Below are 21,785 nucleotides of genomic sequence, written 5' to 3'. Positions count from 1 at the left end.
ACGGAAGGTGGGGATGGCGCAGGGCTGTTATACGGTGTTAGTAGACCTCGGTGGTGTAATCTTTCCCTTGGGGGGTCTTGTTTTTGCTTGGCTTGTAACTTTCAGGCTTTCAAAGGCACATTGCGTCTGAGACAGCAGGGCTCAGCCTGTGCCATGTCTATGGGTGAGATCAGTTACCCCACGGTCTGTGTTTATGGTGCCTTTGTGTCCTCAGCCGCCTGGAGCAACAGAGCGCTGCTTGGACTGTCCTGTAGAGGTCTCCTGTCCGTATTCAGCACTCAAGATCTACTTGGACAGAGTCAAACAGGTCAGTCGGACATTGACACACTTGTATCTCGCCCAGCTGCACTGGCGCAGACAGGTCGGAATTAGTCTGGATCTTAGAGCTCGGCCTGTGCTCGGGGTTGGAACTGTCATGCTGCCCATTTTTCTCCTAGCGCTTTATTCTGATCGCAGGTATGGCTGTCTGCCAGTGACAGCAGCACTGCTGGCTCTGTGCTTCAGGAACAGTCGCAGGGCTGCATGTCTCTCCCCGTGAAGTTTCTCTCCCTGCTGAAGAAGTCTGTGTTGTAATGGGAATTTGGCAGCGTAGCAAGGGGCTCCGATTTTGAAAGACTCAAGGCAGTGCAGTTTAGGGCAGTGACTGCTGCCCGCGAGCAAGTTCGCAGAAGAGTGTTGCAACACGTGAAAACATGTTTTAAACAAATGTGAAGGAAGAGGCATGTTCCTTCACATTGTTATGCCGCAGCACGAACAGGGTAGTGACAGCAGGGTGGTCTCTCAGTGAATTCGCCTCAAACACATGGAGGTTGTCTGAACTCCACATGCTGTCTCCTGCCTGTAACCAGCTATTCATTAAGCTTCTTTGCCCTCAAGCTCTCCCTTCTTCCGATTTCCGTGAAATTTAACTTGAAACTGGACTTCCAAGAAGGGATTCCGAAGCCGCGCACATTTTTGTTTAAACAATTTTAAATCTTCAGAAGAGGTCGGACAGATGCACACGGATGAACTCGGATCAGATTACAGAATTGTCAGCAGCCCTGGCCGCAGAAAAAGAACCTCTCCTGGGTTTGTCAGCGGACTACTCACTGAGCAGGATTCAGCTAATGGGCCTTCCCTGTCCTGAGTCTGCTTCTTTCATTCCCGATGGACTCTAGTCGCGTGGAATTGGTCAGACCTCTTGAATGGATGTTATGCTCCTGAGACGTTGCAGTTGTCAAGATAAAGGCAACTTGAAAATCTCTTCCAGTTGCGGTAGTGAAAGCAATTATAAAATGCCTCATTCGTAAGGGATTACTTAAATTTGGGGTTCAAATAAATAAACAAGCGCCCAGTTGCAACAAAACCCCACAGAGAATGGGGGTTACAAGGGCCTAGATTGGGGAACCCAGCACTAAGAAGCTGGAATAGAGTCTGCCATCATACTGGCAAGTACGGGGATCTGCATACCCCTCTCCAGGGAGCTGTTTCCAACAGGGTGACAACACAGACAACCTGTTTCCACCACAGTTCTCCCAGCTCGGTGGCTGCAGAAGAGGTGTCATCAGGAATGATAACAGTGTGCCTGGCTGTTGAGGTCTTCGTGAGACAAACTTGACAATAGAAGTCCCCTTTGCTCGTCTCATTCGTTTTGTTATGCTCTCTCTCCCAGGGTGCGGTGGGCTGGCCCGTATCGGTGGTGTGCCAGAGCACCATCCCCGACATCGAGTCAGTGACCGAGGCCCTGCGGACCGGTCCGTACGGCCGCTGTGTCTACCAATGCGACAACGATGTCTGCACCAATCAGGTGAGAGGCGCTCCCAGCCTGAGCCCATCAAATCGTGTCTTTACAGGTCAGGGACCAACGGATGCAGTTTGTGACTTGAACTTGAGCTTGAACTTGAACTTTGTTGCCATATGTAACCGGTACTGGTACAATGGAATTCTGACTTACAGAAAGTCTCCCGATTGTAAAACAAGTGTAAAAAACAAAACAAAGTGCAAACAGTCACACAACGAGAGAGCTTTCTGTAAACCGTCGCCATCTTGCCGGCGCCGCACTGAGCTGATTGTGTTTTAGCCATCGAGAAGATCTCCCCCCACCTTCCCTGAATCACACGCGTCGGTGTAAACAGAAGAGTTGAGTTTTAGAGCCAGCCGAGTGCCTGTTGTAGTAGTTTGCGAGTAGGGAGTTTCAGTTCTCGTCTCTTGCGGCGCCGGTGTGTGGGGCTGACCCTTCCCTGTGACTGCCTCTCAGGTTGTCAACATGGAGTTCGAAGGAGGCCTCACCGCTGCTTTCTCCATGGTGGCTTTTACAGAGAAATTAGGCCAACGCAGGACTACCATCTACGGGAGCAAGGTAAGACTCCCTCTCTGACCACTGAGAGGGTGCTCTCGTGCCCCGGCCATCACCATGAGCGGTAGATGAAAGGATCTTGTCCTGCTACCTTATTTCACTGCATCGATGCGTATTTTTTACATTTGAAAGCGCTGTTTTTATTAAATACCCACATATTCCGGTTCTGCCGACTGTCCTTTGACACGCTGCGGATGAGTGAGCGCCGACTGCCGGAGAGACGTGGCGCCCACCCGGCGGCTCCGTAGGGCTGCCCTAGCCCGACAGCGGTCTGCCGGTCCATTCCCTCACCTGGCGTCGGACCAGCAGCATGGAAGCGGGGAGTTTTTCAGTGCCCGTGCGTCCAAAGCCCTTCATTAGATCACAGAACGGGACGGTTTAGGGGTGTCCCATATTGCTAGCTGGGTTAACGGGGCTCATCTGTACAAGATCAAGATCCAGCAAGATTGCGGTGAATTTGTTCCGCAGTGTGGCTAGGTGGTTTCCTCACTTACGCACAGCTCCCTGTGTAAAGAAGTACATCCTGTGGAAAACTGTAATAAGGCGACAAACTTGTCCTTGTGCTTCTCTGACCGGAATATGTTTATGGACTGTGGTGGACTAATAAAACCAGCCGAGGCAGATTTCATTAGCTAAAGCTGCTGAGCAGTGAACGCTGCCCTCCAGTGGCGACATTCTAGAACTGCACTTTACCTCGTTCAGTCAGTTAAGCTTATTGCGTTAGATTCTTCAAAAGAGTTTCTCAGAAATTGTTGTTATAAAAACAATTTGTGAATGTATTTGCCAAAATCTGTTTAATTTAAGTAAGATACAATTAACACAAACAGCAGCAGGTAAGAAGACAACGTGGGTTAGTTAACTAAGGTCCACAGGACTGGTTATTTATGTGGCCTTACACATCTGCTGTTTGCTTTTAGGAATGGCAACTCTTTAATATAATATTTTTTTTAAAATGGAAACACTTATATTTTATGGAAAGAGTAGAGGTTAATTCTATACTGAAAAGTGAAGAAAACATGTTTTTGGCTATGTAGTCTCTGCAGAAATGTGGAGGAGAGAGGGGTGTCACAGAAATATGTTATAATCGTCACTCTACACACCTGAAGACTGCTTATTCTTAGTTTTATTTTTCAGTGTGGAGTTCCCTTGCAGCTCTCCAGTCTACCCTCTTCATATTCTATCCTTTTCAGTATTTCCCCAATTCAAAAGATGTATTAATTTTATGAACTTATTTTCATTAGCATTATGTGAATCTCAGATTTTTGCAAAACAAAAACTAAATCTACCAGTCCCCCATGTGTAGCCAGAAAGAAGTGCAGCAGAGATCTTTTGCTGTGTTCCTGTGGCAAAAATAAGGAGATGGTTATAGGCAGGAACACAACAGCCTGCCTGGAATGTGTGGGTTTCACAGGTATCCGTAGAACAGCCCTCCTCCCCTCTTGACTGATACCTGTTTGAAAGTAAACACCGCCGGCTCATTGGCTGGATGAGGCCTGGCCTTTGTAGGAGCAGGGTTGCCTAGTAACAAGCCTGGAGAAAGGGCCGAGGGGGTGGAGGTGCTGGGTGGAGGCTGGAGTTCAGAGCAGGAGAGACAGGCAAAGCAGAACAGGAAAGCACCAGGCTTGGTGCCTAAATAAACACACTGGGCCATTAAACCGAAGTAAGAGAGAGGGAGAAGAAATGAAATTAAAACACGGGAGAAATGTGTTAAAGAAAAGAAACAAACCTGTCACAGTGCTTTTGACCACTACTTTGAACATAAGGATCCAAACAGAAACACTTTTCACTTGCTAGCCTTTTTCACTTTTGTACAGATTTCAGTCACTGGGTAGTTAAAACTCCCAATGAGACCAAAAAAGGGCTTTGGGTATTCTTAATGAGTTTTCTCAATTAAGATTTTCTGCTACCAACTTAAAATTTAAAAAGAAACTCTTTTGGACTCGGTTGTACGGTAGTGTGAATATTGTCAGTCACCACTCACATTAAAAGGTTAATTTTTAGCAAAAAACTGCAAAAAGCTGGCATTCCTGAATTAATGAGGAGTGTGGATCACAGAGGAACCCAGTTTCCACAGGCACAGCGCTGGCAGGCCAGCAGGACTGTGGCGGGCTCTAGGTCGCAGTGCTGCTCCTGGGGTGAAACTCATCTCCAGGTGGACAGCCTAGCGCAGGCAGAGACACGAGGAGCTGCCCATTTTCACTGGAAGTGAGCGATTTTCCCAGCAGTTTCTTTTAACACAACCTCAGGTCTTGTGGTTAGGCAATGAAAAATGAATTTCTCAGTATAATGTGATAACTGTTTGCGAATTAGATCCTTTTTCTGATATTAAACAGTGACCTAAGCTTTTCAACACCATATTTAGTCAAACTGGGAGAGGGGCAGATCTTTGTACTCTGTTCCGCTCTGATGTATTAGCATGGGGAGTTATGGTGAAAAATGCTTGTATTTTATTAATATAATTAACTTTACTGAAGTCCTGCTTAATTGCAGCTACACAGTTTGCTGTCAGAGACTTTAAACAAACTGCAAAGGGATCGGATCTTTCGGTTGTGGACAGGTTTAGAACAGCAATCTAATGAAAACATTTCTAAATGAACAGATAGGTGTTTTATTACATTGGATCTAAAATATATATATTAAAAAAACTGGAGGCATATTCGTTTGTATTTTGTTATTGCCGGCAATGTGCTGCAAATCATACAGTCGAATGTTAGTGTGCTTCCCAGGACAAGCTGAGTGAAAGAAACACAGCTCTGAACTTGCATTTCCTTTCTGATCCTAGAATTTTTTATTCTTTCAAAAAAACATAATGTGTACAGCATACACACATATATACATTGTATTAAAATTGTACCAAAGCTTTGGAAAATAAATCAGCAGCCCATTCAAGTGCATTTAAAACAGAACCAGAGGTATATCTTTGCCCAAAGAGTTGTGAGAGTGTGGAACAAGCTACACAGCCATATTGCCAAAGCTGATACATTGACTTCTTTCAAAATGCATATTGTCTTGTGATTTGTAACAGTGGCTTCAGAATCCTGTCGGTAGTTGTTTCTGTCTTGTCTGGGCTTGCTTTCTGCTTTGATAGATCTTACAAAGGTCAGTCTTTGAACACTGCAGAATTTGTCAATCAGTAGCAGTGAACTAAAACTTACTCATCTGTTTTTGAAGTAAATAATGTTAAAAGAAGTTTCAAACAGAAATGAAAAAGAAGGTAAGATTGGCACCATTGAAGCTTTTTTGTAGAGATTTTTGTTGAGCTAAGTTGGTCTTACGAAACTCAAACTGTTACTTCAGAACGAATTCCTGAAAACAGGTCGTAGCGTCGCAGGAGGCAGACATACAGAATGAACCCTGTTCTCCTAATAACTTTCTCTGGCTGTTGGCCTCCTGGAGCTTTCCTGAATATCTGAGTGATAAAGGCGCAAAGGAGGAGTAACACACAGAGAGAGAGGAAAAGAGTGGGAGAGCCAGAGAGACTGAGAGAAAGGGGAAAGGTTACAAATGAGAAAAAATATTTTGGAGAGTTCCAGCTACTCCCAAAGGGACATTTATACTTCGTTTCATATATTGTGTGTTGTTGCCTGCTAAAAGTCATGTTATATAGGGATAGATCTGGCAATAAAGCCTATTTGAATTTGAGAGGAGAGAATGAGGTAGCAAGATCAGAAGAGAGAGAGTAGGGAGAGGGAAGGAGAGAGAGAGACCAAGGAGACAGGAGAGAGAAAGACAGCGACTGTAATTGAGCCCCACAGTGGTAAGAGAGGGAGCGAGAGATTGGTTGGAAAGAGGCAAGTCATTACCAGCACAGGATGCTGACCGGAGGGAGGGAAGATTGAGAGATGGAGGGAGAGAGAGAGAGAGCAAACAAACGAACAGGATATGGGTCAGAGTGGTGGGGTTAGATAAGAGACAATGTGTGTGGAGCGTTTGTGTGTGTGAGCAGCATGCATGAGGTATCTCTGCTTGTGAGTGAAGGTGTGTGCATGTCTGTGTTTGAGTGAGAGTTTTGTGTGTCTGTGTATGTGCATGCAGAGTATGTGCAGGGTTAAGGAGTGAGAGTGAGAAAGTTCAGATAATTGTTTGCAAATCATGCTGGTGAAACCTAACTTAATGATGTAAATGTCTTTTCTTTATACTGTATACACTGCATGTCTTATGTATTCGGATTAGGTACAAGGGCACCAGTGGTGGATATAAGATATTTTGCAAAGGCAAAGCAGTGCACGTGCGCAAGTGACAACTGCTGGCTGTGTGCAGCACCATTTCACTCTGAAACTCACAGCTGACTACTCACAGAAGCTCAGCAGGTGTGAGCCTGGCCAGTATCTGGATGGGAGACTCCTGGGAAAGCTAAGGTTGCTGCTGGAGAAGTTGTTAGTGGGACCAGTAGGGGGCGCTCACCCTGTGGTCCCAGTATAGTGATGGGGACACTACATTGTAAAAAAGACACCGTCCTTCGGTTGAAAGTTAAACCGAGGTCCCTGCCTCCACACACTTGGGAGATTGAGAAAGTGCAGGTAGGCTCCTCCTATTGCCAAGCTTCTAACACATCACAGGTAACACAGCCCTACACCGGAGGCTCAATGGTGACAGGAGGAGAGGCGCGTCCCTCACCGACAGCAACACATGCGTGCAAACATCCAGGAGGCCACAGGAATCACTGTGTCACTCAGAGTCCTGGCCTGCTGATCCCACTCCACCCTCACCGGCACTCGGCCAATGACACACTGCTGCTTGGGGAACGCCAGTCACAGTCGGCTAGTAACCCGGAGGAGGCTCGAACCCAGGAGCGCGGAGCTCGACCGACACTGTAGTCGAGCCACGTTACTGTTCTACCTGTCCCCTTTAGTGGTGGAGCTACTCGACGTTCCCGGCACCGACACTCTTTGTTCCTGTCCTCTCTGGGACTGGACAGGGCCTCCCTGATGCGCGTCATCGTGTGCGTCATGTTGTGACTGCCGCGGCTGTTCTCTCGTGACACGAACCCAGCGACGAAAAGCCAGGGGGAGAAGGGGGTGATAGAGCGGGAAGAGGGGCAGACCGCATGCTGGGGTCCCGAGGCGGAGTTCAGGCCTGGCAGGAGCTGTGGGAGGCAGAGGGAGAGCCCTGAGAGACGAGGCAGGCTCAGAGATGGGACTTGAATCAGAAAGAGGGGGGGCTTGCAGAGAAAGAGAGAGTGAGTAGGGGGTGGAGAGGAGAGATTAATAGGAGAAAGAGATCAGAGGAAGGTTGTCTCTGGGTGGGTTTAAGCGAAGGGGACTGGCTCTCTCCTGTCTGCTCAAAGGTGATTGGTGCGGCTAGTCTCAGCGGTTGACCGAGAGCCGTTGTCATGCCAACAGTAGGAAATGAGATTCCGGTCTGATTAAAGGGAGTGCTTCTATGGCAACAGAGAGTGCCGTGTGCACTGTGAGAGTGGGTTGAGAGATGGAGGAGGTGGTGGTGGTGGTGGGGGTGAAATAAGGGTCGAATTTCAAAGGCAACCTGCCTCCTCCTTCTCCCTCCCTCTGTCTCCCCCTCCCCCTTCTGTTTCACAGTCTGGGCATGGGATCACTCAGCAAAGCTCGCTTCAGAAAAGATTAACTTGTGCAAATAAATTAAAGCCATAAATGACAGACATGGACTGCTACAGTTTCACTTCCCTGTGCTGAATCTCCTCTGTCTCTGGCACTGTAGCGTTAGACCACAGACCAGAGGAAACAATTAAATGGAGGCTAGATGGGCTGTTTGCATGTATGGCCATGTTTCTGTCTGCACGACTGCATCTCTATGTGTCTGTGTGTGGATATTTGCATTCTTGGCTGTTGATTTCCAGTTTTCACTCCCGTGCTTAACCTTAGAAGATCAAATTTAAATCTGCCTTCTCTTAACGGCAATACATTTGAAATCAAACATTTTGCGCGTAGCTGAACTTAAATAATAATAATAATAATAATAATAATAATAATTGCTTACACTTATATAGCGCTTTTTCTGGACACTCCACTCAAAGTGCTTTACAGGTAATGGGGACTCCCCTCAACCACCACCAGTGTGCAGCATTAAAATCTGGTGCATCGCTTTAGTACAGCTGTGAAACCCGTAAAACATATAAGAAAGTCTTGTGAGGAAATATTTCTGATTCCTAAACAACTTATGAGGTTCAGTTTTCCAATACAATATACCTACAACTCAGCTTGCATGGTATAACACAAGTCAAGTAACACAGTAGTATTGAGAGAAACCACTGCTTTTAAGTAGATTCTGAATGGTTCCACCTGGTCCTGAGTTATTTTTGCCCCTCTGTTGATTCATCCGTTTTGTCTGTGTTCCAGGCAAACGCAGGCTCAATTGCTTAGTTGGATTAACCTCTGAGAACTGAGCACAAGCTAAGCTGTGTCTGTGAGACAAAAAAAGCCAGGCAATTCTGCGGTTGTGCTGGCCACGAGTCTGAGCGTCCGAAGTTTAGTTGAACTCTTTTTTTAGTTATCCTTTGTTTCAACGCTGTTTCCCTGTCTACAGTTTCTTTTTAATTCAGATGTATTGTTCCTGCATGATCTAAATCTGGTGTTTGAATAGGAAGGTTAAAATAGCTTTGTGTGTATGAACATGTAAATATAGACTCGCACAGCCGCCACCAAACAATAGCTGCTTACAGAGCTGTCCCCCAGCCGTGCCAGGCTGTGTAAACTGCCGCCTGGCTCGCTTTCTGTTTTAATGGAGATGACTGAATGTGGAATTCAACATTTTTCGGTTGATGTTGTTTTTAACCAGAGGCACAATTTTGCAAAGCAAAAATGGCACTAGGACCTTTTGAGATTTTTACAGCTGACATCTGGTTGGCTTGAGGCCTGCTAAAGGCAGCCAATGTGATCACAGGCAACGATGAGATCAGATTATTCTGGAGGCAAAACCCAGTCTGTTAGATGGAAACAAAACACAATATATTAACTGCAGGTTAATGTATAACAGTCAATTAAATAACTGTCTAAGCTACTGTAAGCTCTATTCATCAGAACCTGGAATAATAATTATTTGCTCTGAGGTAACATTTCGGGTCAAAACTTTCTGACAGATATAGATACTATGTATTTTTTTTGTCTTTCCGGAGAAGCTCAGGGGTGAGGAATAAATTGAGGTGCCCCTGTGTTCCTGCAGGGGGAGCTCCATTGTGAAGACAGCTCTCTGGTCCGAGTCTTTGATTTCCTGAGTCAGCGAACCACTGAGCACAAAGTCGACATCGGAGCACTGGAGGACCTTGGCTTGTGGGGTCATGGGGGAGCTGACTACCACCTCATAGACAGCTTCATCTCTGCTGTGGCTGTGAGTACCAGACACAATCGCAGTGCCGCTGAGAGAGAAGCACTCCCAGCTGTGGCACGCTCACTGCCATAATGAGCCATGGTCATTCATTGAACGGCACATCGGAGTGCAGAGTGCTTGGGGCCTGCATTGCGGTCGTAGAACTAAATAATATAGCGCCTTTACAACAGCAAAGCAATACAGCAGGGAAATCCCACTGTCCAGCACAGAGACAATGCCAAAGAGAGTTATAAAGTAAAGCTTAATGCTGGTGTGGTGAAATGTAGTCAGTACAATGTAAATGCAGTCAAGCGCCTATGCAGTAGCACTAGCTCTGTAGTCCGCAGTGTGTCCTGTCTGTGTTTGTGTGCAGAGTGGGGACCCTTCCCTGATCCTGACTGGCCCAGAGGAGACCCTGGCCAGTCACAGACTGGTGTTTGAGGCAGAGCGTGCACGCAGGGAGGGCCGCATCGTCTTCTGTGGATTGGACCAGGACTAGGAGAACAGCCCTGGACTGTCCCAAAGGCATCCAAAGTACTGTGAGCCGCAGAGGAAGAGCTGACACCGGCACCGGTGTGCCCCAGTGCAAGGGTTGTAGGGATACCCTAGGCAGCTGTCTGTAGAGGTATGATGCCTCATGCCCATCTGCCTGCTAGAAGACAGTCCTTCAAGACAACTGGAGTTGTAAATCCATCTTTTATATTCAAAAGTGAGCAATTACAAACACGGGGGTTCCTCCTCTGGACCTCATAAAGCTGATTATAATGGAAACATAACTATTTACAAGCAAACAAACAGAAAATAACTGTAGCACATGAACTGGCCTATATCCTCCTACAGCTGTAGGCCAGAGAGGAAGTAAAAACACTTCTTATTATTCAGTTATTTAAACTCCCGCTGTCCTCCCACCATCTAAACTATTCATTTAACATTTAAAAAATACTGACAGGATTAATTGCTTGCATGTAATTATAGAGGTATACTCACAAAAATATATAATATTAAAACATGTAGGCTTTAATTAATGTACTCATATCCCTAATTAGTAGTAATTTAAATTCATACTTCAATAATAAAAAGGATTCCAGTGTTTAATATAATGCATATTCCCATTCTAATATTTCTAGGAAGACTGAGACATTTGCATCCACATACTGTATACATACTTAACTAAGTCTGCTGACAAGCATTCTGCATTCATCCCAGCCTGTGTTTAGCTGCACTCTATTTTTTAATTCACTAACAGTGATGACTTTTTCTCCCATTGGGTTTTGAACACTAAGAGAAAAAGATATTACTTTATGGAAACTGGCATTAGCTTATGGAACACACTACTATTGATCCTCAGGTAACTTCCTTGAACAAGAGTAGAGGGATGATAGCATATTGTTTTCATCACTGCTAGAGGCTGGAGGAAAGGAGGTGTCAGGAATGTTTAGAAATAACTTCATGTCACAATATTTTGAAGTTCAAGCCACACTTTTGTTACAACTTCAATACAATCCAGAAATGTTTTATTTTCACAGAGAAAAAAAAACATCCATATGTTCTATATATTTAGCATGGGTGTTTTTAAGGGATTTAAAAAAAATCAAACTATTGCATGGTTGAATGGGATCAATGATGTCATTTATTGTACAATCACAGAACTATTTTAATGAACTTTTTAAAAAATCAGTTGAGCTCTTTAAATTTTGTTGTTTCTCCTCAAGTATAATATTATTTCAGTAAGTTTCACTTCATAGGACCAAGATTTCTATGAAATTTGAATTTTAAAAACAAAACGGGCAATGTTTGCATTTTAATTTTTAATATCTGTCACATGTTTTTACATAGATAACAGAAGTGTAACAGTCTTAAGGCAGAATACAGAATACTTGAACCTGATTAGACACTGACTACATGTTACAACAAGTACGGTAATTACATACTCATATAGCTCAACTTTTATGTGACATTCCAGTCCTCTGTTTTTACTGTACGCACTGTATATAAAATATGTGGAATCTTTCAAATTTAATGCTGTTAATTAAAAAAATTAAATGACAAATTTCATGTGTGATGATGGAGGCTGTACAGATGGTTGCAGGCATGGTGATAAAGGTTATTGAGTTCTTTTGGCAGGGTACAGTACCACAACCATTGTGTTTTCTTGACATTGATTTATAACTAATTGCTCCTTTTTCATAGCCCAAATTCTAAATAATATAAAGCATTTTAAAAATATTTCTGCGCTAGACTCTATTTTATGATCTGGTCCAGGATGTCTTTGCCTTTATTCTGTCCGTGAGATCAGATAGGCTGCAGGTCTATCCGGACTGAAGGCACAGCTGAAGCTCTGCTGCCCTCTACTGCTAGAGAGCTGTAACATCTAGACAGCAAGCAAGTGTCGGTCACAACAAATTCATTTTTTATTTGCTCGACATATTACTTAAATGTCTTTTAATGTGTATTTTATTTAATTTAGTGGTGGTGAAATTGGTCAGGGAGAATGAAGAATTACTCCCTCCCCAGGTAAACAAGGGGCTGTTCCAATCACCATGCGAGTTACTCCTTTAACACTGCCGGCAGAAGTTCACAGCTGCGCCAAGCTGCCTGACCTCTGAATTCTGAAAATGACCATGCTTGTTTAAAGGCCGTGGTCTGTTTAGGGCTAAAAATAGACCAATTTCACACCCACCAGTTCTGACCTACAGGTTTGATGGTTGTGCTGTAATGTTTGTCATTGCTATCACAATTGTGAGACAAAGAAAAGGTATCGGTATTTTTGGAAGCATGTTTGGGAGCCTTGGTGGGGATCATGATGGGAGACAGGTTGTTCGTACATGTTGGTTAAGGTTTTTCTGAGAATCAGGATTGGCATTTGAATCCAAGCACTGGAGACAGAAGAGTTTCCCTGTGTGTAAGGGGTGTAACAGTCTGGGCTGGTCATGAGGCATCGTAGCACAGTAGATCACAACATGGGTGGATCTAATGCGTGAAGAGATGCTGAAAGACATGCTGCTTCCCACTTCAGCTTTAGGCCTCTTGAGAGCGTCTCTTAGTGGTGGATGCCACATTTATTTTGGAGGCTTTGACCTCCTTTCCTCCTTCAGGGCGACTGGCTTTCTCCTTCTGGAGTACCTGGGGCAAAACACAGCACAGCTCACTGACCGCGGTATAACAGGGTACATCTCACAGAGCTAATGTGGTAAAAATCACAACACATCTCACTGGCTAACTTGGGTGAGACAGTGCTGAGTGTGCTGGTGTTGAACTATAGGCAGCGTGCTGTTGAGAGTAATCTTACTCACCCCTTTCATTATTCTCTGGCGCAGCTCTGCCCGGGTCAGTGGTCGTTCCTCCTCATCTGTGAGTAGTGACTCTTCTGTGTCATAGTCCTCCCTGACTCGCACAGAGAAATAGCATTACATGCAATCAAGAGCAGTTTTGCATACATTGCTGAGGTATGCACATATCCACATATACAGTAACAACAGCTTCAGACTTTCTTTATAGACGGGATCAGAGCCTTGTACACATTACATACTGCGGTGAAAGATCCTCATGAAAACAGACAGGATATATTCACACAAGTCACATTCATTCTGACACTGTCCGGTGTTTCTGAGCCTGAATGGATTAGATGGGGATAGGTACATACCCAGTGGAGGGTGGCTGGATGGACAGGTTCTGGATGGGAAGTTCTGGGCTCTGACCTAACAGGACACGAGCAACTTCTTTGGGGTCATAATCTTTTTCGTAGTCCTGTAGTAGAGGAGGCAGTAATGAAACAGCTTATACAGCATATACGTTTGCAGACAAAGAGTAAAGGTGATCTGCATATTTCACTCTCTGCAATATGTGTGTACAAGTCTGGTTGTATGTCAGTCTGTAATTTTTGCTCGTTTGTGTTGGACCTGTGTTTGTATTCAATTCTGTGTGTGTGTTTGATCTATCTGTGTGGGTTTGCTCATGAGATGTCAACAGGTACTTGTAATTAGTGAGGAATTTCACTGTCAGCGGATCTGTGTTTGTGTGTATGTTTGCGTTTTGCACCACTTTGTCTATGTACAACTTATAGCAAGGATTGCCCAATCTGTACCTTGGGGTGTGGAATCTTTCTAATCTTTTCAAATTATCAACAGCATAAGGCTGTGGGAAAGGGATATATCAATTAAAGTTTAACTTTAGTTTAGTTTAACACTTCTTGCAGATGAGGGGATGAAGAGCTGTTTATAGTTTAAGAAGATATGGAAAGCCTGCTAGATTCAGGATCATGATAGCCACAGATGGTGAAACCTTCAATGGAGTGCTTGGGGCCTGGTTACCTTAGAACTGAGGTATGACTGGACAGTCAGCAACTCATTGGCTTTCTGCTCCACTAGTCCCAGGTATGTCATGATGTTGGTGTCTCTGATCCCAGCAGAGGATCCCAGCATGTCCTCAATCACTGAGCGATCACAGTCGATTTTACTGAATACAGCACCAATTCCTACAGCACAGCAAAAGTACAGTGAGACGCTTAAGGCACTTTTACATACTGAAACATCATTCTGAAAGAAACATCCATTCAATACAAGTCCTGACCCATTCCCATCTTCCTAATATTGTAATATCAGTTGGTCCCTATCTCATAGTATCCCGTCTCATATGCCTGGATCTCGGTAGAGTTTAAAGTGATTTTCTTTTTAACCACTCTGAATTATCTCAGTTCCTTTATAGAGAGCACTGTGACTGAACAGCCATTGCTACCTGTCTTGAGCTGGTCCAGGATCTTGCTGACTTCTGTGGCTCGGAGTTCATAGCCCTGTGCTTGCCCTTCTGCATTGTGTTGTTGCTGCTCAATGTCCTGCAGAAGTGCTTTGTGCTCCTGCTCCAAACGCAGACCCAAGGAACGGAACTGCGCCATTTCCTGCTGGATCTGAGAGACAGCACATCCCTCACACACAGGGCAAACCCAGCCACAGTGCGCTACTGCACATTTATGTGAATGGCATTGTTAAACTACAGCAAAATCAGAGTCTAGTGCATACTGATCATATTAAACTTGTCCTTACACACCTGAGTACAGGCTAAATTATTTATTTAAGTAAATATCAATAGTAACAGACATGCTGGTTATGATGTGAAGGTGACAGATTATTGATAAAATAATGAAATTTAAGGATGGGCTGCTTATTTGAGAGTGAGCCTTACATGCACTAATGCTGCATACAAAGCATTAAGATTCAACATCACACAAGATACTAGATCCATACTTGAAACAATAAGCAGAAGAGTGGATAAGACTGACATTTAGTGAAAAAAACATAATTACAGGAAGATTGCAAAAGTCCCAGAATGATTTTGGATTTTGAGTTCAGCTCTATGTTGTTCCTGTCTGAAGAGAAGTGACAGTCTGGCCAGGAAGACTAGGAAGTCTGAACCCCCCAACCCCCCATGACCCCCAAGAGATGCTGCATAAGTGGTACTGAATCAGGTGGAGGAGGACGTTACTGCAATGAATCCTGGGACAGATTAGCCTAGACTCTATCTTGCTCTCAAAGATTTGATTCAAGCTCCAGTTATGAAGGAGGGCTTGAAGGAAAAAAAACTGAGGATGCTGACAATCTCCAAACACTATGCAAAGGTTTTAATTGTTCTGTTTTCTGTTGCCTAGTCCAGGGTGGGCTTGGTAAAGGGAAGGAGCTTTCCTGCAGCTCACCTGTTTGATTTGGTCCTGCAGCATCTCTGCTTCATTGTTCTGTTCGTTTACGTAATTGAAGAGAGCGAAGTTCCGATCTTCAACTACACGTACAGACAGATGGCACAGATGGTTAAAAATCATAAAAAGCATTACTTAGAAAACTGGCATGAGCTTTTATTTACTTGACAAATTTCAACCAAGTGCGAGAAGCAGCATTTGTCCGTTTATCTGGATTTTGCCTCGGAGAAAGTCCAAAAACCCTCTCCAGTCGTGATGTGTATACACTCACCCTCGATGAATCTCTTCACCAGTACTTCCAGGTCCTTCTCTCCGGTTACATTGTAGATCTTGTGGAAAGCTTCCTCCAGGGATTCTGCAGTGTCCTGTCCTGAATCAGCCTTCCTGCGCTCTTTCTCTTCCGCTGTGGACACAGAGATTCCCCCTCCTCGTTCATTCTGTGTACCATCCCAGCATCAGCATGCTGCTGCTGTGCATGGACAGCACCTCTCCCATTCTGGCATGTCTGGTGTCCTGTTTACAAGCCTGAGCTGGCTGTGCCATGGGTTTGTGTGTCTGTGTGCTGTTGTCAGTGTTTCTCTGTGTGCAGCACCCTCCCCTTTCAGTGACTAAGACGGGATGTGCAGGTGTGTCTGACCCTGCCTGCGGCTGGGGTCCTGGCCCTCCTCTTGGCTGTTCCTCTCGTGGCTCTTGGTGTTCATGAACTCCTTAAGCCGGCGCTCGTGTGCGATGACTCTCTCCAGCTCCTTCATCTCGGCGGTGTACTGGGCCAGATCTTTCACTGCCTTCTCCTTCAAGAGGACCATCTTGGACTGGGCCTCCACCCTGACAAACAGGTTCACTGTCAGTTCATTTTGCTCAGCCTGACACCCTTTGCACCTTCACCTGCACATAGCCAGAGGTTCAGCGTACAGTATTCATCCTGATCCAACACTGTGCACATCCAGTGTGTGGTCAACACTGAATTTCTTCTACATTAATGGATTCATAGAGTTAGCTTTCATTCTGTATATACTAGGACACATATTAATTAATTGCAGAGCAACTCTAGAATATAAAGCAGTATTCTGCCCTTTGGGTGCAGTACGAGATCAGTATTATAAATGGTATTTTTTACCTGGCATCGTAAGCTGCAGTGGAGGTGTCAATCATAGCCCCGATCTCCTTGCGGATCTCATTGAGCTCCTGAAAGAGACAGCACAGCAGCAGTGAGACCTGCGCTAACCCGGCACCTAACTCATCCCTTGCGTCTCAGCATTTCCTTTTTGTATACGTGCAACCTTCACATACAACACTTTGCATAAAAGATTACAACTCACAAAATAGCCTTTTAACTGTCTAGTGCTGGAATTTGTAAATGGGATTGTACAATTAACTGTTTAATTCTGCCACCTTCAAATCAAAGCAGTAGATGATCAATATTTAAAAAAAATAAAATGAATTCATTTCATAGCAGGAGAATTGTCAGTTTCAATCGAAATATTTTCTACTGACTCAGTCCTTAAAACCATATTCCATTAGGGCTGACAACGAGTTTAAATCTATGATGGAAAAACTTGAGGAAATAAGAAATAGAAAAAATGCAAAAGTTGAAAGCCCTGAAAATCACCCTCTCGCACTTTTTTTTATTCAAAGTTACTATGCTTAGCCTGTTTTTAGTTCAAATAAAATGTGGGGTGGGCACTGGGTATTCTTCAAAAAGGGATATATGATCTAAAGGAAAGTCATTTGACGTTCTAATCCTTGTTGTTGTTTTTCCCAAATGTTCCAGCTTAAGTAGAGAGTATCCAGGGTATCGCTGTACCTTGTCCAGTCTGCGGTACAGCTGCTGGAATCTGGCTTTCTCCACACGCAGTGTGTCCAGCTCCTCTCGCAAATGGCCGTTCTTGGTCAGCTGCTCGTTAAACCGGGTAAGAGCCTGCAGGAATAGTCATGCAGCCTGTTTCATAGCTTCTAGCTGTTCAAACTGTTATTTAAAGGAAAATGAAACTTTGACCCAGACTGCAGCAAATTCAATGTAACCTTCACTCAGCAGTGCAGGGGAATCCATGTTGGTATCTGAAAAAATCAAGAAGTACTGTCGCAACATCAGGCAGACCTGTCAGAATTCTACTGGTTCTTTCAGGGCACGATTTGGCATTGTCTTGAGACCCTGAATTGTGAGAGGAATGGCTACTTAGCATATATACCACTGCTTAAAGAAACCAGCTGCCCCGAGTGCTGGAGATGGCTCACCCGGTCCAGTTTGTTTTCCAGGGTGCGGCAGGCTTTCTGGGTGTGCAGGGGCTGAGGTCTCTGGGGCTGGGTCGCACTGGGCCCTCCTCTTCTCTGACTTCCCAGCTTGCGCTCCAGCTGGAGGATCTGTCACCGATGGAAACGCGAGACAAGTACGATGGTGAGTTTGCCCAAAATCTACTCTGCTGCTCTTGTCTGATATCGTGATGCATCAGTGTTGTACTATTGACTGCCATTCACCAGTGCAGTACTGTTCTCTTTCAGTCTGCAAATAACACGTACCAGTACCATAGGACTGTACTGTTGGTGTTGTAATATGCCTTTAATGTGCAGTCCTGAACTCTGTGAGGCCTGCTGATCTTTGATTCCTTCCATGTGTTGTATGGTAAGGGTTTATAGCTCCAGTCCTCAAGTCTGTAATGCCTTCTGACTTCATTCCACCCCACCTCTTCAATGACTTATTGTGCTAATTCTTATTTACTTCAATGGGTGTGTTTTACCCTTTTCCCAGCCCTTGTGTAACTGATGATTTCAAGAGATCTAGAGTATAGATCTCCTGGGGTGAAAGCACTCAGGACCCACAGTCTGCTGTTCAGTGGTGTCCTGAGTGACACGTCTGTGCAGTGCCATTATTGCGGGGTACCTCTTGATCCAGCTGTGCGAGTGTGTGTTTCTCTCTGGCCAGCTGCTCCTCCAGCTCGTCGTGCTTCCCCAGCGTCTTGCGCAGGCCCTGTGTGATCTCCTCGTCTCGCTGGCGGTTCACACGGCTCTCGGACACTTGCAGGCTTCTCTGCAGCTCCTCGTGCTCCTGCTGCAGCTTCTCCATTTCTGCCCTGAGTGCCCAGAGCAGCACACCATATTGTCATGATATGACTGTACGTTATTTTTTGTGTTAGTTGAACATGTATGATTTATACCTGTTTTTTTTTTTCAATTTATATTCAAAGCTGCTAAGAGTGTGGAATGCATAGGAATAGTGCAAGGAAGTTTATCAGGGAAAGAAAGCAGCATTAGACACTGTTCTGGAGCCTTTTGAGGACAGTGCATATTCATCTGTGCAACACTAAATTACTTTTCTGTTACAAACCGTTTTATTCTATGTTGAGTAGCTTACCCACAGTTGGTTAGCACAGAAATAATAAATAAATAGGACTGCAAAGCACAAGGTCTAAAGACAGGGTGTGCAGGATGTGAAACAAGTAGGAAAAGAAAAATCAAGAACACCATACCATAAAGCCTACTTTTTTGTTACTGCAGTGAAAACAGAGATTTAATCGGCCGTAAAGATTTCAGTCTTATTGATATAAGTATTGAACAGAGTGGTCTGCATGATTAACTTCTGAACTTGAATACTGATTGTTTTATGGAGGTCTTTCCAAAAAACTAAAGTGCAAAATGACCTGGTAATAAAACACTTAGAACATGGGGCTGAGCGTAAGGTTGTGCAGTGGGAGTGTGTGAAGGGGACAAGCCCTGAGGCACTTACAGCTGCCTTCGGATTAAGTCCTGGGATTCGATGCCGTAAGCCTGCCGGTCTCCCTCCATGATGCGGAACTGTCTCTGCAGTTTGGCCAGCTCTGTCTCTGCTGCAACACATCCACAAGCACACTGACTCACCTGCTCGCCCACAGCATGTTACGGTTCATGTTTCAGGCACTTCTACCACAGAAAGCAGAAGAAATGTTTTGCGGGATGGTTTTGCTTTAAAGTTGCTTTTCCAAGAAACCCAATACCATAACATGAAAGAGGCTCACATTCAGCCTTTCCAAATATAGTGCATTTTTAGGGCGCTGGTCTAACTAAAATATTTGGTTTTAATTTTAGGACCCAGAGCTGTGAGGCAAGAGTGTTTCCCACCATGCAACCATTGTATTTTAGTACAAAATGGAAAATGTTGTGTGCCATGTACAGTTTAATGTCATGGTGTATATTGCAGTCATGTAGGCCCTTAAACTATAAGCAATTTTGTCAAACCAAGAAGCACTACAGGCACAACTCATACCAATCCCATCGATGTCCATCTCACTGCTGTCTGAGTGTATACTGGCAGCTGATCGTCCCCGAGGCATGGTCTTCTCCTCTTCTTCCTGTAGAGGGAGACAGACAGGCAGTAGCAGAGGGAAGGTGGAGGGATGAAGAGAGCACCGTTTGAAAAGGACGGAGGAGCAGAGAAAAGATCAAAGAAAGATCACATCGCAGTTCACAATGTGATATCAGTTTACTACATAATACTTTCTCCTGACACATCCCTGTTTTCTTAAGGAAATCAGCCACTGTATACAAAATTTTCATGTAATGTCTCACAATCAAAGTGAATTACATGACCATGTATATAATAATAATAATAATAATTCCTTACACTTATATAGTGCTTTTCTGGAAACTCCACTCAAAGCACTTTACAGGTAATGGGGATCCCCTCCACCACCACCAGTGTGCAGCCCCACCTGGATGATGCGACAGCAGCCATAGTGCGCCAGATCGCTCACCACACATCAGCTATCAGTGGGGAGGAGAACAGAGGAATAAAGCTAATTCATAGAGGGGGATTATTAGGAGGCCATGATTGGTAAGGGCCAATGGGAAATTTGGCCAGGATGCTGGGGTTACACCCCTACTCTTTTCGAGAAACGCCCTGGGATTTTTAATGACCAGAGACCTCAGTCAAGACCTCGGTTTTACATCTCATCCGAAGGACGGCGCTTTTTTACAGTATAGTGTACCTGTCACTATACTGGGCATTTGGACCCGCACAGACCGCAGGGTGAGCGCCCCCTACTGGCCCCACTAACACTTCTTCCAGCAGCAACTTTAGTGTTTCCCAGGAGGTCTCCTATCCAGGTACTGACCAGGCTCACACTTGCTGAGCTTCAGTGGGCTGCCAGTTGTGAGTTGCAGGGTGACATGGCTGCTGGCTGCTGTATATACATAACTTACGATATATTCTTATTTTCTAGTTGCTCTATAGTGATCTTTGAACTTTGAAGCACGTACTGTTAAGTCACATAAATAAAATATCAGCTGTAGTACCGGAGTCAAACGATAGAGAGCAATGTGCGCCAAACTTTAGCCAGGGTGCAGTGAGTTCAAATTTTTGTAACCAAAGGGTAGAAAGAGGAACCTTGTTTATTACGAAACGTTTTTTATGTTCTCGGTCTCTTGTGATTACTTTTTTATTGTCTGATTTCATTCTTAGAAAAACACCTCATAACAACAATAACATGTTCTTCAAGTCACCGTCTCTTGGCAAACCTCTTGGTTTCTCTTGGTATTGTAGTAGTACATACAGTATGGACAGAGGTTTGCTACATGCATGGTGCGTGTCATCTTTAACACCCGAAAATTTCAGTCATGCTAAGAACTTCAGTATAAAATAGCTGAATTTATCATACCATTTCATAATCGATTTGTACTTCAAGTTCAGCACCAGAACTATTAAACCTGCAGAAGTTAGCCAATAATGTGGGCTGATGATAAGGTTCTTTGCTGAGCTGAACATATATTGCAAAGTATACCACGTTTGTTTTTAAGTATTCCTATCGGTGCTCAATTAGGATCTTTTTGATTGATGTATCAATACAGCCTTGTTTGTTTAAAAGCAATCAGTTTTATCGCTGGCTTTCACGGTCTATTATTAAGAACTGACTACTCTAAACAAACCAGTATCTGAAATCAGTTTAATGTTCACAATACAGATAAGGAACAAAACAATACTTCAGAGATGACAAATGCAATGCTAATACACAACACAAGTCGCCTGTATATATCACTACAAGATAACATTTACTTAGAAATATAGGCTTGTTCATTATAATTGCAATTAATTTCCAAACTGTATATTAAGATGCAAGATGATACTATGACGAGTCACGCACTGTATTTTTCATGCGGAAGTTTAACTTTAAAATTCTCATTGCAGTGCAGTGAATATCAATCTCCATATATAATATCTGAAGCCGAACTGCTCATTTGTCAATTTACGACAGCATAAATAATTTGCAGCATTACAAAAAGCCTGCATTTATAGATTGAGTGAGGCCGTCGGTGTTCCCGTGCAATTTAAGGCAATCAACAACGGAAAGAAAACCAGTAATGTATTTATTACCTGTCTGTGGTAAATGAAAGTTATATTGCTTCCCGTGGAGTGCCGTTGCTTTTTTATTATGATTTTTATCGGGACCACTATATAATTTACAGCGGTGTTGTCGTCCTGTTCCTCTTGCCTGCACTTCCAAGTTGTTAGCAACC

At 44.2% G+C, this 21,785-nt stretch overlaps 2 protein-coding genes across 5 annotated transcripts in view; one reads left to right on the top strand and one right to left on the bottom strand.

The window, feature by feature from the left end:
- Positions 1-11,666, top strand: part of LOC148817531 (uncharacterized) — a 24,404-nt gene extending 12,738 nt beyond the window's left edge. For all 4 annotated transcript variants that reach the window (XM_088938074.1, XM_088938072.1, XM_088938075.1 and 1 more), the window contains 5 exons: positions 215-307; positions 1,652-1,786; positions 2,237-2,338; positions 9,473-9,637; positions 9,990-11,666. In XM_088938074.1, the coding sequence (XP_088794200.1) occupies positions 215-307; positions 1,652-1,786; positions 2,237-2,338; positions 9,473-9,637; positions 9,990-10,115 (621 nt within the window). In that variant the 3' untranslated portion in view covers positions 10,116-11,666. The remainder of the gene's footprint in view (positions 1-214; positions 308-1,651; positions 1,787-2,236; positions 2,339-9,472; positions 9,638-9,989) is intronic.
- Positions 11,119-21,785, bottom strand: odad1 (outer dynein arm docking complex subunit 1). The gene is made up of 15 exons (XM_088938071.1): positions 21,643-21,785; positions 19,540-19,624; positions 19,024-19,123; positions 18,181-18,370; positions 17,538-17,663; positions 17,107-17,220; positions 16,420-16,487; positions 15,940-16,127; positions 15,574-15,705; positions 15,303-15,385; positions 14,351-14,519; positions 13,927-14,090; positions 13,260-13,363; positions 12,910-13,000; positions 11,119-12,739 (listed from the first exon to the last, which is right to left on the bottom strand). The coding sequence occupies exons 2-15, from the start codon at positions 19,604-19,606 to the stop codon at positions 12,635-12,637; spliced, it is 1,701 nt and encodes a 566-aa protein (XP_088794197.1). The 5' UTR covers positions 19,607-19,624; positions 21,643-21,785; the 3' UTR covers positions 11,119-12,634.

The sequence above is a fragment of the Atractosteus spatula genome, chromosome 20 (assembly GCF_055471065.1).
Source record: "Atractosteus spatula isolate fAtrSpa1 chromosome 20, fAtrSpa1.hap1, whole genome shotgun sequence".
In the NCBI taxonomy this organism is placed as follows: domain Eukaryota; kingdom Metazoa; phylum Chordata; class Actinopteri; order Semionotiformes; family Lepisosteidae; genus Atractosteus; species Atractosteus spatula.
This window is presented reverse-complemented; position numbering and strand designations above follow the sequence as displayed.

Bases quoted from the DNA above. Each gene is read 5' to 3' on its own strand.
- odad1 (XM_088938071.1), bottom strand. From the start codon at position 19,606: ATGCCTCGGGGACGATCAGCTGCCAGTATACACTCAGACAGCAGTGAG. The intron at 18,371-19,023 runs GTAAGTGCCTCA...CTGGGCACTCAG, and splicing joins GACTTAATCCGAAGGCAGCT to GGCAGAAATGGAGAAGCTGC. The intron at 14,520-15,302 runs GTGAGCTGCAGG...GCTGTCTCTCAG, and splicing joins TGCAGGACCAAATCAAACAG to ATCCAGCAGGAAATGGCGCA.